Consider the following 16,398-nt stretch of genomic DNA (forward strand, 5'->3'; position numbering starts at 1 on the left):
CACATCACCTTTTCCTCTGCCATATTCCTGCCTGCGGCTGGCGTCACATGCCACAGAGTGTCATGTGAGAATGTCACGGAGTCGAACTTCTCTAATTGTTCCACACGTGTGTGTCTGCTCCTCTCACAAGCCTTTTAAGAAATACATTTTTAGGGAAGTATCCCACAGGACCGTGACTTGGAGGGAATGAAGCAGAGCACCACGTGACATTTGCCGTCACCCACACCAGTAAACGTCAGTGGGAACGGCAATCTGAGATCAGCTTCAGGAGGACACTGTACACTTCTGTTTTGAACCTTATCCACTCATCGTTAGCAGAGGTCTGTGAGGTTCCTGCTAGGGCTCAGGCCCACCGTGGGAGGTGCGAGGGCAACAGTGGCGAGTGGCATACACATCCACCCGTCCCTCTCGTGGTTTATAGTGTCCTGGGGAAGGCAGACAAGTAGACGCTCAAGTTAGCAGGTGGCCACATCGAGAGAGCAAAAGTCATGTCTGTTTGATCACAGCCTAATCCAATTCACACTTATGCGCCGGGCTTTGTGCTAGAATTGTAATATAAAGATCACATAACATGCAGGCTCTGGCCTCCAGTGTTTCTATAATCTTCAGTCCCATGATAAATAAAGTGCTCTGATCGGCATAGGCGGCCAAACCATTCTTGTCCAGGTACCTTACCCAGGACCTCAAGGGCGTGCTATGTGTATTTACCGACACCCCATTAAATCAAGTCTGTAAGGAGACTAAATGAAATACGAACCAAAGGTGCAAGTCCTTGGAGAGGGGTGGCTTCCTCTGCCTCGTAGAGATAGAAATTCAAAGGAGCAAAGAAGTAGCCGGGGGCTGGTTCGGTGCAGCTGCGGCCAGTGACGTGTGGACGGCATTCACATTGGCCGTCCTCGGGGGAGCACCTGAGGAAGCACAAATCCATCATGCACTGAGGGAAAGGGGGGAGGTATAAAATGAAGGCACTGTATGCCTTATGAGTTTGGACTCACTCCTTGACTTGACCAATCAATTATCTTGAGGAGGAGGTTAAGAGGCCATGGGCTCTACATGTCTGGTCTTGAAAAGCAAATCCAGATCCATGAAACTAAGGAGCCACCTCCGATTCTGCTCTCGACGCTGCAAAAAGGAGTATAGGACCTCTCTTTAGAGGGTGGCAAAACGTTGGTGTTTTAGGCAGGTCAAGTCACACAAGGCATCTCTCCCACCAACTTGTGGGTTACCCAGGCAGTTGGACTGTTGATCTCTTCCTTGGAAATATTTCAAGTAAATGAAATCACTCAGGCTATAGGTAATGTCTCAAGATCATTGCTTTTCAGTGCCCTTGGCTTGCCATGAAATCAAGGCCATCACCGATGACGAGAAGCAGATGAGAATGAAATGTGGAAAGGTGAGTAGAGACTATAGCCACAGGACTGTGTCATTCATTCAGTGACTTACACGTTGGAATAAGCACCTCCAATATCACAATCACAGGGAGAACATCCGTGGAGGTGACTTTCCAGTCCCCAGTATCCAACCTGTAAAGAGAAAATGTTCAGCCGAATCCAGCACTGAAGATATGTGCTGTTCTGAAGGGTAAATATTAACATCAGCACAGTTCAGTTGACACACGTCAAATAGCCACACAGCCTGGGCAATCACACAGTCACCTTTTTTGCCTGGGTACTTGGTAATGACCTCTGAGGACACAGCTCTACTATCCCTGGGACTTGAAATGAAGGGGAGTGCATATTACTCCAAGCAAAAATCCAGGGGGGTTGGGGGGGGGTCTACTGGGTGGCCTAGTTGGTTGAGCGTCTGACTTGATTTTTGGCTCAAGTCATGAGCCCAGGGTTGTGGGATCAAGCCCCGTGTTGGGCTCTGCTCTGAGTGTGGAGTCTGCTTAAGATTTTCTCTCTCTCCCTCTGCCCATTTCCCTTGCTTGCTCTCTCTTTAAAAAAAAAACAACGCAGGGACATCTGGATGGCTCAGCTGGTTATGTGTCCGACTCTTGCTTTCAGTTCAGGTCATGATCTCATAGTTGGGGAGATGAAGCCCTGCCCTGGGCTCTGCACTGGCAGGGCAGAGCCTGCTTGGGATTCTTTCTCTCCCTCTCTCTGCCTCTCTTCTCTCTCCCTCAAAATAAAGTTTTTAAAAAATGCGGTGCAAACTACACAGTTGCTCTGACCGCACCAATTTAGACTCACGGTGAGTTATTGAAGGCCAGTCTGGGGAGGTCTTCACCGAGCCTATTTGCAACTGCTTTTGTAAACCCAGTAGATTCCCTCCCCACGGAATCCCAAGGGATTTTGACTTCCACAATCCTAAAATGTTTTGGGGTAAAAAACAAAAAATCAAGTTGATTTTGAGATCTTATTTGCATATCACAGTTTAGCTTGTTTATAAGTAAGCTGTTTCGTCATAACAAGCTCTGCCTGAGAGAGTCCGCTCTGTTCAAGACTTCTCTTCATTGCAACATCTTGACCTTTATTCAATATAAGCAGCTGGGGCTACGACAACTATTTCTTAAATCTGATAATGTTTACTATAAAATGCTCCAAAAAATACTTCCCTTTCAAATCTCAATGTAACATGCTCAGACAAAACCAAGGTCTTAATAGGCATGGCACTCTCGTTCGAAACAGGTTTGTTATGTCTCCGTTTTGTTGTTCTTGTTACTTGTTATCTTGATAACATTTTCCTCCTGATTTGACTCAGGAAGATTGATTTTTAAACATTAAAGGCTGGCAGAATTTGTTACAGAACCACAGCAAAAGATTTTTGTGATCTCTCCCCAAACCAGACTTCGGTTTGGGCAGAAACAATGTGCAGTGACCTGCTTTGCTGGGATGTGGTTGTGAAAACCCCCCCGGGGCCAAGGGTGCCGGCACGGGGCTGGGGGTGGGGGTGGGGGGAGTGCTCAGCAGCACAGGTCTGCCAGAGGGAGGAGGGGGCGGGGCACCTGGCGGACGCCACAGTGGGCAACCCTCTTCCTCCCCGCCCCTCCCCCGCCAGCTCCTGCTCAGCGATCTTGCTCTTGCACACACAATCCAGTGAACTAGACAGTGGCTGTCAAACTGCAAACCGGCAACGTCAGCCCGAGTCTAAGGTCTGTCTGGAATCATCCGATGCGGTTTCTTTGTCAATCCTGCTAACCAGCCCAGCATCCTTCGTGCTGCCTCGGCTGCCTAGCCATGCCAGGCTGTGGGCCTGGCATGGCTCGCCTCCCTCCCTAATGCTGGAGGTGACCGGCCCCGTCTCCCAGAGTCGCTTCTTCAAATGTACCTTCTTGCCTTCTTCTCCCTGCCCCTGGGCCCCGGCCTCATATGTTTTCAGTAAAACAGCTTAAAATATGAGCACGGAAGGATGTTGTAATAGGCATATGTTTCTTATTTTGCAGCTGCATTTCTTCAGACACATCAAGGTCACTGTTCTTTTATTAGGTTAAGTTCTGGGTCTTTTCTTTCTAAAATGTCATGGTGGGCTGCCAGGATTGCAGAACAAAGGGAAAAGTTGGATTTGAACTCCCTAACTGCATGACACATCTCTTAGGGCGTAAAAAAGGTTTCAGTTTACTAATTTTAGACATACGAGCTCATACGTTTGGTGGAGTCTATGAAAAATCCAGTTTATTTCCCACAGGAATCCATAATGCATTTAAACCTGGGTTGTTGTGCTTTTAAATGAGCTCGTCTCAAATATTTCTAGGCAAAGGCTGGTAGAGGCGATAAAGAGACTCTATGCAAAACACAGAAGAAAAGGCTTCACAATCTGCTGGGCTGAAAAAGGGGAGGAGATAAATTGTCCTGTTTTACTGCTTGGCACATTGGGGGAGAACAGCAGCTAAAACTTCTGACATCGGTGCCTGAGTCTGTTCAGTCCAATCTGGTAAATGTTTAACAACCAGTGAGCTCTCTGCGGAAGGGTTAGTGTTTGCTAATTTCTGTAGTGTAAATACCTTTCCCGGGAGGGTGGAAATACATCAGCACAAAGAAAGCAATTAACAAGACCGAGTCTCTTCTAGGCAACGGCAGCAGACACCCACTCGACCACATGAAAGGGAAATCCTACGCAAATACATACGGTGCACTCTTCACAGCGTGGTCCGGGGGCAAACGGCTGTCAGGGGCACTGGCCGCTCTCCAATCACAGGCTGAGAATGGCAGACTCCCAGGGGGCTTACAGCTGCAGGCTACAAGCAAAGCAAACACAATTATTCTCATTTCTATTTCCCCACCCTGTCCTTAAATAGCTCACACTGAGCAGAATATGTGGCCACAGGAACACCCAAGAGCCAGCCCTGCCAAGTCTATTGCATGGCATACAACTCTGCTTGGGAAATCCAGTGCCAGACACTTCCAGAACCCTCATGCGGTGCTACTGGATGGCAATCAGAGAGTCAAAGTAGAAGGTGTACAAGGTGGAGCACAGTTACCTTGAGTGATGCTGGGAGCCAGTTGGCTTGCTTGATGCAGGGCGAGGGTTTGAGTGTCACGGTTGTTACTGACGGCTCCTTTTTAGGCAGATGCATCGCTCATTTCCCTGTCTCTTCTCTCTCTTCCTATTGCCTTGCTACTTTTTCATTGTCTCTCTCCTCTATCTCTTCCACGCCCGGGCACGTCTGAGTCCTGCCTCTGTTGTTATGGCTAGGAAATTGTGTTCCCAGAGCAACATACACCTTTCCTTTGGGGGAAGACACCAATGTTCATGGAAACAACCCAAATGTGTGTCAACCAGTGAATGGACAAATGAAATGTGGAGTATCCACTCAATGGATTATTACTCAGTCATAAAAAAGGAATGAAATACTGACACCTACTGCGACATGGATGAACCTGAAAACACCGTGCTAGTGAAAGAAGCCAGTCACTAAAGACGACATGGTGGATGATCTCATTTGTACAAGAATGTCCACAGTGGGAAAATCGAGAGAGACAGAAAGTAGGTTAGTGCTTGCCTAATGGGTGTTAGGGAGGTGGTAGCTAAAGGCCATGGGGTTGCTTTTCTTCTCTTACAGTAAAACACATTTAATGTAACACCGACTGCTTTAAACATAGCCACACAGTTGTGCGACCAATCTCCAGGACTCTTCATCTTGCAAAACTGAAACTCTGTACCCATTAAACACCATCTCTCCCCATTCTTCCCTCCCCCAAGGCCTCGGCAACCACTGCTTTCTGTTCTCGTGGACTTACCTACTCTGCATACCTCATGGAAATGGACTCATACAGTAGCTGCCCCTTTGTGTTTGCTTATTTCACTGAGCATAACCTCCCCCGAGCTCGTGATGCTGTTGCATAAATCAGAACTTCTTTCCTTTTCTTAAGGCTAAATAATATTCTGTTGTGTGTATGTCCCACATTTTGTTTGCCCATTCATCCACGGTTGGACACTTGGGTTGCTTCTACTTTGGCGCCATTGTGAATGATGTTGCCATGAACATGGGGGTACAAATCACTCTGCGACCTGATAAGAACAGATACTACACTTGATCTTAGCCAAAAGGCTGAGAAGCGATACAAATCCCTCTTCAAGACCCTGTTTGCAACCTTTTGGGTATATAGCCAGAAGTAGGGTACAATTTGGGGGCAATGAAAATGTCCGAAAATTGATTGTAGTGATGGTTATGCAACTCTGAATACACTATAAATCACAAAATTGTACTTCAAAGGGTGAACTGTATGGTATGTGAATTATATCTTACTAAAGCTATTATAAAAGAAAAGAAAACAAAAAACAGTATTTGGCCTCTTCTAGGAAGACATCAGGTCTGGGCTGAACCCGAGGAAACACTTGGAGTACTGAAAAGTGGGATGAGAATTGGCTGGACTATATAATCCATCGTCCTGGGATTAAACAGTGTCATTAAGTTCCAGGAGAAGGAAGGGTTCAGCACGCTGCTCTCTAAACATGCAAACAACCTACAGTTCCTTATATGGGCAAAAACACAGAGCATGACAAAGGGAAATCATTTACCCAGATTCCCCGAGGAATCTGCAGCTCTGTGAGACCCCAGGCAGCTCAGAGTTTCTGTGATCCTAGAGGCAAAGGTCTCCGCTTTTGGCCCCAGAAAACCCTGAGGTTGTTTCCTCACAACCCCTTCATTGGCTCTTTAATTTTGTTCTTCTCTTTGTCAGAGAATACAGGACAAATTCCAGGAGGGGTGTGAGAACAAAGGGGAAATGTAATTGGGGGAAAAAAAAAAAAGGACAAAGAAAAGAAACCACCACTTGAAATCTGCTTAAGAAGTCATTAGTCTATGCATAAATGCATAATGGAACTCAACGAATTTGTAAAAGGGAGCCCAAGTCGAGACCATTTTGCAAAAGGTTTTGCAACTCGGCGTTAAATTTCTTGGCATTTCCCATGCTGGCTCAGCGGGGAAATGTGAGCGCCCCCTGCTGGTGCCTTATGATAAACTCAGCTAACCACCAACAAAAAACAAATCTGCCACTAATTTAACTAAACTCTGCGGGAGGTTTTGCATCACCTTTAAAGACCCCAGAGACAGTGAGCGGAACCGAGAGCCCCAGGCCTTCGCGCGCATTCAGGCTGGCGGCCCAGGGGGTCGGCGGCGCTCAGTCCCTGGTGGCTGGGTTTGCACCGGTCGCACTTGGCTCCTTGCACGTTCTCCTTGCACAAGCACTGGCCGGCCACAGACCCCAGAGCAGGATCAGAGTGGCTCACACAAACGCCACCCGATAAGGTCCCGTCCGGGTCACACTCGCAAGCTGGGGATACAGACAAGAATCATCTTAGTTAACTGCAAATTGTGGGAAACCTGAGATATAAACATAGCCTTTTACTCATGCTATAGTACTTTACTCTGTTTAAGTAATTAAATCAGTTTAAACAACTAGACCAGTGGGCAAGGACTGTTTAGAAATGTCTCCCGGATCTCGAGCCTTGGAAAGTGTTGCACAATATCATCTATATCTGTTTGTCTATTGAGTGGAGAGAGAAAGACAGAGACAGAGAGAGAGAGAGACAGAGAGAGACAGAGACAGAGAGAGAGATAGACAGACAGAGACAGAGAGAGACAGACAGAGACAGAGAAAGAAACCCTTTCACGTGATTCTAAAGTAAGAGGACCAGAGGCAGACTGCTATTAGGAAAACTGCATGTGAATAAGAGATTGATTAATTTTGGGAGTGATGAAAACGTTTTTTAAAATTTTTTTCTTTGTTTATTTAGTTTTGAGAGACAGAGAGGGACAGAGCATGAGCAGGGGAAGGGCAGAGAGAGAGGGAGACACGGAATCTGAAACAGGCCCCAGGCGCTGAGCCGTCAGCACAGAGCCCGACGCGGGGCTCGAACCCACAGACTGTGAGGTCATGACCTGAGCCGAAGTCCGAAGCTTAACCGACTGAGCCACCCAGGCGCCCCGAAAATGTTTTAGAGCTACACAGAGGTGCTGATTACACAGCTTTGTGCTAATAAATTGTTCATCTTAAAATGGCTACTTCTATGTCGTGTCAATTTCACTTCAATAAAAGGTTAAAAAAAGAATCAATAAGACTCCAAAGGTGAGAATAAGGTCTATAGGCAAGTAGGAGTGGGGTGCTCTAAGGAAATATACAAATACAGATGTGAGAAAGAAAAAAAGCCACACAAAATGTCTATCAAAACTCTGAAATGTGGTTAAGAAAGCATGTCTGCTCTTCCCTGTCACAGAAAAATAAGGGTAAGTGGTATTATTCTCTTTAATTCTTTTTTTTTAAGGTTTTTATTTATTTCTAGGAGAGAGAGAGAGAGAGACGGCGTGAGCAGGGGAGGGTCAGAGAGAGAGGGAGTCACAGACTGAAGCAGGCTCCAGGCTCTGAGCTGGCAGTCAGCACAGAGCCCGACGCGGGGCTCGAACCCACGAACCGCGAGATCATGACCTGAGCAAAAGTCGGACGCTCAACCGACTAAGCCACCCAGGCGCCCCTATTCTCTTTAATTCTTCATGGAAGGAGCATGTACAAGAAAGAAAGGGAGAGAATGGCAAGAAAGGTTTATATCGCTGTTTTCTTTATGAAAATCTGCTGGCAGGCAAAAGCTTGGGCGAAGAGATTTCTGCAAAATGACATAAACGATCACCCGTAACAAAGAAGCAACAGAAGTACCAGCCTCTTTTTCTTTTCAGCAAAAGCTGGAATAACTCAAGAAAGGAGTTAGAAGATGAAAAACGGATGCTGATAGTGTGAATAATCCCAGAGGGGAGAAGTTCTAAAAGGCGGCGCTGGACTTGACAGAAGGAAGAACTCTCCGATAGTCAGAGGCGCCCAAGCGAGCAGTGACCGCCCAGTTAGGAGGGGAGGCACCCGAGAGAGGCCGGAACAGGATTAGCCACTGGCCTTCTGGAAGACAGGACAGGTCTGCTGGTGGGACACCAGATGACCATGTGGTGCTGCTGGGTTTCCAAGGGATGCCACGTTTCAGGAACGCAATAAAAATTAAAAAATGAATATCCTGGGGCACCAGGGTGGCTCAGTTGGTTAGGCGTCCAACTCTCGATTTTGGCTCAGGTCATGATCTCATGGTTCATGAGCTCCAGCCTCCCATTGGGCTCCATGTTGTCAGCTTGGGATTCTCTCTCTCTCTCTGCCTCTCCCCTGCTCATGCTCGCTCTCGCCCTATCAAAATAAAGAATATCCTGATTCTAAGAAATAATTATGTTCACGTTTATATATGTTTACTTTGGATTAACAAAAACAAACTCCCCGTCCCGAAAGCCATGTTGTGCAGGTTGATATAATAATCATTTTGGTTGGGAAGTTTCATGGAAAAACCTACTGAAATCAGGCGTTTGGTGTATCGAGGCAAACACTTATTTTTTGCTTCTGACAGAATTTTTCAATTTTCGATTGCTATCGGACTATGACTGGTAATGAAATCTTATTACGGAAAAACAGCATTTGGTTCTGTTTAGTTTGGAAAAACAGAATCTTCTTCTAATTAGACACATTTGCTTCTAGAAAGGAAGGAACAAGCTGGAGTCATTTTAGAAGTAGCCAAGAGGAAAAAGGTCAGCTCTATTTGAGAGACACCCAAAGGGTCAGCCCTGAGTTCCAGAGTATAATTTAATTATGCACCCAAGTAGCCTTTGGGGAAGGGATGTGGGTGAATGGGTAGTAATTTTACTCTGAAATAACCCTGTGTCATGGCCTTCAGAAGTCCAATAAAATAGACCCTTGGCATCACACAACTTAATTCCAGCAAACTTGTGTTATCAGTGGTTGAATCTACCAAATCTTTTTTATTTCTGTATCACATTTGACTGTGTTTTAATCACAGAAGACTGAAAATTAGTCAACCTCTCAGCCTGGAATCTGATTATGTAAATGTTTAGGCTCAAAGGAGGACAATTTAGAGAAAATTTATAGGAGACTGCTAGTCAGACTTAATAAATGCTATTTGTATACACAGACTTCTACAAACACAAACGTGTGTTTAGGGAAACTTGGGTGTCTCGCGAAGATTGTTTTTACAGGCTCCTCATTAGCTTTTCCTTAAAAAAAAAACTCCTTGTTTATATAGAATGACCTCTTAATTTTATATCTGGGTACCAGTTTTCTTATCTCAGTTTCCTTTAGATGTAAGTTAATACTAAGTCATTTTTTTAGGTTTATTCATTTATTTTGAAAGAGAGAGAGAGAAAGAGAGAGTAGGAGGGGCAGGAAAAGGAGGAGAGAGAGAATCCAAGCAGGCTCTGCACTGCCAGCTCCGAGCCCCATGTGAGGCTTGAAGTCACAAACCACGAGATCGTGACCTGAGCCGAAACCAAGAGTCAGACGCCTAACTGACGGAGCCGCCCACGTGCCCCGATATTAACTGGTTCTAAAGGAACAAGGTTTTGGTTAAGGTGAATATCTTGCTTGGTTACTTGCAGCCTCTTTGCAGGTTCCTAGGTTATCTGCTTCAAAACATTTTATTTTCCCCTGATTCCACCTAAGAGCAATCCTTTTTCTTTTATAAATGCATAGCATTTAAACATTAATAAAAGGTGTATGTGTGTCGGGGGAGCAGGTTATAGATTCTGGTGAAGAAGTAGGGCACTCAGGACACTGACTTAAAGAAATTACTTTGTCTGAGCATTCAGTTCTGTGTATCAATTTTAAACAGATCACATAAAGTTTTACGTCATCAGGTGCCTATTCAGTAATCTGAACAAAAACTTCATTTATGCTCTTTCTACATTGTGAGGATTTAAAGTTTGAAATCTAGAATGTTGTATATATTCTGGGGGCTACTGAACTACTTTTGTATAGGACTTCGTTTTATGTAGGATGATTATATACAGTTTGAAGCTATAATTTTATAGCAAACCCCTCCCCCTCCAATATAACAATATATTGATGACAGAGCCTAAGAAGCAGGATTTCTGGGTGTGGGGAGAAGCAACCTTCCGTGGGTCTGGGCACTGGAATGTTTCTTGCTGAGTTTACCAGCAACGCAAGGTACTGCTTGCTCTTCACCCAGGCCCTTTCTCAAGGTTGCGTCGTCAGCAAGCTACCCTGAGGGGTGAGGTAACATCTTCCCCTGGACAAAGAACAAGCATGCTCCCTCCTTGCTATAAAAGCAATGAATCCTCGAAGCACGATGTTCCTTGGCTGTGACATTGGCTGTGACATAGACTCATCATGTCTGCAGGATCCACCGGGCACCCTTTGAGTTGCCCCATGGGACTCAGGGCTTGCGGACATGGGAATACACACCAAAATAAACATCTTGTTATTTGCTGTGCGATGAGTAATAAACTCCTTGGACTCTAACTGGGGAGTTTCGTGTCTTCTGCCAGCATCCACAGAACAATAACAAGCTACTTGTCAGTCTGCAAGTAGAGTGAGAGCTGAGACCCAGTTACCTGCACTCGGTACTTGAAATCAAGTTTATCTACGGGATAATCTACAGCAGTGCTGGGATCAGAGTGAGGCAAGCAAGATGCCTCGGGCCCAAAATTTAAGGGGGTGCTCACTGTCACAGTAATGCAAATGACAAGTGTTAACCTCACACTTATATCACTCTGAGAGAGTGTGCTTCCTGAAAAGTTGGGATCTGGGAGTAAAAAATCTACTTACTACATCTAACCTGCCAGACATCACAGCTTAGCCTAGCCTGCCTTAACCATACCGGCTGACGGCTGGGCAAAATCTGCCTACACACAGCCTGTTTTATAATAAAGTGTAGAACGTCGCGTGTAATTTACTAAATACCTTAGCGACAGCGAAAACGGAGTGGTTGTATGGGTACAGAATGGTTGGTTGTTTTAAGCGATTTTTTCAAATGTTTATTTTTGAGAGAGAGGCAGAGTGTGAGCAGGGGAAGGGCACAGAGAGAGGGAGACCCAGAACGTGAAGCACGTTCCAGGCTCTGAGCTGTCAGCACAGAGCCTGACGCGGGGCTTGAACCCCGTGAGATCATGACCTGAACTGAAACTGGAAGCTTAACTGACTGAGCTACCCAGGCGTTCCCAGAATGGCTCAAGCCTATGGCTTGCTGCAGGGACTGGGAACTGCCCCTAGCTACCCGGCCCAGCACTGGGAGAGAGGATCATCTGCACACGGCTAGCCTGGGAAAAGATCCAAGTTCAAAATTCTAAGTATGTTTCTACCACACGCCCATTGCGTTGGCATCGTGGCATAGTTGAAACATCCTAAGTGGAGTGGCCAGGGTAAGTCGAGCCTCTGTGCTTAGCTAACTTGCCCCTGTGGACCCCCAGGATGCTCAGGCTTCTGCAGCATCTGCTGAACCCTCCCCCCCGCCCCCACACCCCTTCTGGCTGAATCCGGAATAGCTTCCTGATTCACCAGTACCAGCCACTGGCCAGGGCTGCCAGTATGGACCTGGGGTATCTGGCCCAATCCGTCGTGAGAAAGGAAAGCTCTTAGAGCCAAGTGCCTCTGCAAACGCCTCCCCGCCCCCGCCCCCACCCCCACCCCCAGGCCCCTAAATGCTGCTAAACCGCAGCCCAGGCAGACCTCTCCCCCAGCCTTCGCTCACACGCGGGGAAGAGGCAGGCCACAGGCGGGGGACTCACGGATGCACGCGTAAGGGTCGGACATGGCCTTGAGCGGGTCCCTGTAGAAGAGAGGTCTGCAGCGGTCACAGTGCTGTCCCTCCGTGTGGTGCTGGCAGTCTTCGCGCACACACCCCCCCGCTGCGGCCGCCGCTCGCCAGGTACGCGGCCATGTCAAAGTGACAGCGGTCCGAGTGGCCGTTGCAGTGACAGGCTGAGGAAGGAGAGGGATTAGGGGAGATTGGCCAGGGTCCGGGGGACCGCGGGGCGGCTGTCTGGGCCGGTGCCCCGTGGCCTTGTTAGAAATATACCGAGTACAGGAGGATTAGGACAGGTGCTTTCAAAGGATCTTTCTGGTACTCTGATTCTGCTCACATCCTGTCTGTAAATGTGTAAACAAAAAATATATATTTTGTTACGAGCTTGGCCATGGCTCATTTCCATCCCTTCTGGGGTCCAGTCGGAGCGAGAGAGGGAAAGGTAGTCTGCTTGGAGGACTTGGATTGCCTTGCTGGTGAAGTCTGTGCTGTGGGCCTTGTCAAGTTTTCCCTGCAAACAGCAAGGTCTCAGGCTCCGTTTTGGTGGGTGTCGCACACGGGCGCTCGCGGTTGGGACGCTTTTATAAGAGCTCTGCCTGCCTCCAAGCCCATTTCCCCGGGTCTGGGATCGGAAACTGAGGAACAAGTTTGTATGGACGTGCATCAAAATTCAGAGGCAGCAAACACATTACTAAAAGAACCCTCTATCTTAGGAGCCGAAATGTTGTCTAAGAGCTACGATAGCCTGTCAAAGTCCGTGACGGTCCTGGCCTCTCCTGTTCGCTGACGTGTGTGTTTAAGGCTGTATTCATGGAACAGATGATTCTTCAGGAGACCAGTAGGGGTCTCCATGCCAAATCCAGTCCCCCCCGATGTTACCCTTAGCGCGGCCCTGCCCCTCCTCGAGGCAGGGACCACACAACATGCAGATGGTTTCATTTTGTCAGCTGATGCTCCTCTGAGGTGTGAGGGTTTGAGACGTTGGTGTCCTTCCTTGGGCGGTAATGGGAAGCGGTATGACATCCCACCGTCAGAGCTGGGAGCCACCAGTTCATCCGGGAGCCTCTGTTGCCCACAGCTCCACAGAAGCGAGCTCAACATTCGTCGAGCTCAGGACGCAGGCCGAGAACCTTCTCCACGTACCTCTGCATGTGCTGTCCTGGAGGCCTGCTGCTGGCCTCCACGGAGCGTCCTGGAAGAAGCTCTTGCACCTCTCACAGTGCGGGCCCTCCGTATTGTGCTGACAGACACACCGGCCGTGGACCTGCGAGGTGTGAAAAGAGGGCTTTGCTCAGAGGACACTGGGGTTCTGGAAGTGGAAAAGGAAATAGCGGGCCGGGTGCCACATCGGCTCTTAGTTCTCGTGGCCCATCTTCTATTAGCGGCCTCACTGGCTTCTACATTTGGAATAAGTTTAAGATGTTCAGGAACTATTTACGTTTTCTTGGCATTTCTGAATTCTAGTTGCAGGGCAACATGCAATGAGAGACAGGATGGGGGGAAAGAGGAGAGAAAGAGAGAGAGGGAGAGATGGGCGATTAAGATCTTAAGGGAAAGAGGGAATTAGAAAGAACCTGGACAAAAGTGTATGATTCTTTTGGTTTGTCCACGAAAATGCCCTGTGTGCTCAAGTTCAAAGAGAGAAACTTATGCTTCCAGGGAAATGGGGGCTGGCTGACAGGGAAGGCGCGGGAGTTTCGGCACCCAGCCTCGTCTGCTTGTGGCTCATGGTTTAAAATTATGTAGTAGACACACCCTTGGGACTTTGCAGTCACATACAATCCTTCCTCCGCATCGCTCTTTTAAGACGCATCTCAAGAATGGAAGAGCTCAACACCAGGAATGACCATTCCTGGCACCAGAATGTTACTTGGAGGGACCATTTTTACAGCGGCAGACATGCTCCAACACCCCGGCACGGAGTACAGGCTTTCGCACAAGAGGCCTTAGAGACATTTTTGTGGGAGAATGCGTGTGAAATGCTGGGTCCTCACCGCTAAAGCTCCGGTCCCTAAAAAGCAAATACACAAGAAGGCGGGCACGATGGGCTACCCTGAGCTCAGGAACCTCTGGCCCCAGCGGGGATGTCATGCCGTGTTGAATGACACCTGCCCGTACACGGAGCTGTCACTCTGACTGCGGATCTCCATGGAGAGACTCTGATCTACACCAGCTCCGCGAAGGAAGAGAGCCAGCTGTTCTTTGGAAGTGCTCCGTGACTCACCATTCCTGGAGGGCCGAAAACATCTCCCCGCACGTGCTGCGTGGGCCCACATTCGCTAGCGTGGCCGTGGCAAAAGCAGCTGCCCCGAACCACCATCCCAGACAGAGCGTAGTAGTATTTATCCAGGGAACCATTTTCCCTCCTTCCAAGCACGGTGTCCCCCAGGGTATGGAGTTTGGTGAAGTTGATCCTCAAGTTTGTTGGTGTCACAAGGTCTGGAGAAATGAAAACAGCAAAGCAAAGCACACTTAGGTGGCATCAGGTAGATCAAGGTACTCTCTGTGACGGACACCCCCTTAACGGACAATGGACACGCAATGACAAGGGACTCTCCTAACATGAAATTTTAGAAAAAGAATTGGTACAAAAATAGAGTAGCTCATACCCTGGATGTAGGGGCTGTAAGGGTTTTCAATTTCAAACCTGGGATCCAACACTTTCAAAACGACCTGTAAAACAAATGCAGGTAAATGTATATAGCATTTCACCCGAAACAACATTGTTAAATATACTCTTTTTTAAATTTTTTTAAATGTTTTTTATTTATTTCTGAAAGAGAGATAGAGACAGCGTGAGCAGGGAAGGATGGGAGAGAGAGGGAGACACAGAATCTGAAGCAGCTCCAGGCTCTGAGCTGTCAGCACAGAGCCTGACGTGGGGCTCAAACCCACGAACCGTAAGATCATGACCTGAGCCAAAGTCCAATGCTTAACCGACTGAGCCACCCAGGTGCCCCCCCCCCCTTTATTTTAAAGTAAGCTTCACACCCAGCATGGAGCCCAGCAGAGGGCCTGAACTCATGACTCTGAGATCAAGACCTAGACTGAAATCAAGAGTTGGATGCTCGACCAAAGGCGCCCTGTTAAATATACTCTTAAAGAAGAGATTGTGACTTTACTAAAAGGCTGAGCCATTGCCTCCCAGCTGGCGTAGGATACAGATTATTATTTGGGTTCCCGTGTGAATAAAAGCACCAAGCGTGGAGACGAATGGAATGTCTTAGTCATTCGGGTGGTTTATAGAGCATGGAGAGACCACAGCTATGGCAGGGTTAGACACAGATGCTCCTTCGTCTGGGTGCCCTGCGTCCCCAGTGCCCAGCCTGGCTCTCAGTCCCACTTGCCCTCAGCAGACGATGTAACGAGAGATGTCATCTCTCACGTAGGATTGTTGTTTATAAGGTATTTACTATTTATCTGAATTTGAAATGAATTCAGGGCTCATTTCAATTTAAACCTGTTCACTCTTTAAAAAACAACAGCTTAGAGGCACCTGGGTAGCTCAGTCAGCTGAGTGTCTGACTCAGGTCATGATTCCAGGGTCATGGGATTTGGGATTGAACTCCATGTCGGGCTCTGCGCTGAGTGTGGAGCTGCTTCCTGCTTGAGATCCCCTCCTCCCCATCTACCCCTTTCTCCTGCTCCCCTCTTTCTCTCTCCCTCTAAAACAAAAACACAGCTCACCTTACGTTTCAATAAACACTATATAAACTGTGTTCATGTAAATGAACCACATTAGCCACCCTCCCCCCGCCCCCCCAAAAAAAGGTGTAACTTCTATCAGAGAAATCCAAGAAAGGACATGCTACCTCACCACCAGAGGAGGGTTCAATATCTGAATATCTGGAGTCACAGACAAGGTCCCCCAGTCCCTGGGCCGGGCCCGATGTGACATTGGGAAAGGAAGTAGCACAGTCTTTTGCAAAGTATTTGAGCACTTTCCAGGTATGTCCATGGTCAGTGGAGCGTTCGACTAACATCGCAGCAGGACGGAACGTCTGGGAAAACAGAGGGCAACCTCGGAATGCTGCACGAAGGCAGATGTCATTACCTACTGCAGATCGACTATCTGCATTTCCAAATCTCAGTTTTTCAAACTCTGTATCTTTTGAAATCTGTTAGGCAATGAACACGCAGAAATCTCTTTCCAATCAGCAGGCAAACACTTATGAGCCTATACTTTGCCTTGAATCTGGTTCCATTTTAAAACTGTGTATGAGCCTGTGTGAATTACTCTTCGAAGAGTAGCATATAGAGTCTTTAAAAGTCAGTGGAATTGATGTTACAGCAATTTACATGTAGTTTTCTTTGACTAGAAGAGAAAACTCTCATGCATCTTCCAGAATCTATCATGAAGCTTATTCTGATTCC

At 47.4% G+C, this 16,398-nt stretch overlaps 1 protein-coding gene and 1 pseudogene across 1 annotated transcript in view; both read right to left on the minus strand.

The window, feature by feature from the left end:
• LAMB4 (laminin subunit beta 4) overlaps nucleotides 1-16,398 on the minus strand; it is a 94,830-nt gene that overhangs the window by 66,888 nt on the left and 11,544 nt on the right. The window contains 11 exon segments of the mRNA XM_039247246.1: nucleotides 758-908; nucleotides 1,444-1,523; nucleotides 4,069-4,130; nucleotides 4,133-4,177; nucleotides 6,531-6,716; nucleotides 12,008-12,110; nucleotides 12,112-12,200; nucleotides 13,168-13,288; nucleotides 14,249-14,463; nucleotides 14,634-14,697; nucleotides 15,837-16,025. Of these exon segments, the coding sequence (XP_039103177.1) occupies nucleotides 758-908; nucleotides 1,444-1,523; nucleotides 4,069-4,130; nucleotides 4,133-4,177; nucleotides 6,531-6,716; nucleotides 12,008-12,110; nucleotides 12,112-12,200; nucleotides 13,168-13,288; nucleotides 14,249-14,463; nucleotides 14,634-14,697; nucleotides 15,837-16,025 (1,305 nt within the window).
• Nucleotides 5,379-5,503, minus strand: LOC120241871 (annotated as a pseudogene).

The sequence above is a fragment of the Hyaena hyaena genome, unplaced genomic scaffold (assembly GCF_003009895.1).
Source record: "Hyaena hyaena isolate Hyena2069 unplaced genomic scaffold, ASM300989v1 scaffold_294, whole genome shotgun sequence".
Classification (NCBI taxonomy): Eukaryota; Metazoa; Chordata; class Mammalia; order Carnivora; family Hyaenidae; genus Hyaena; species Hyaena hyaena.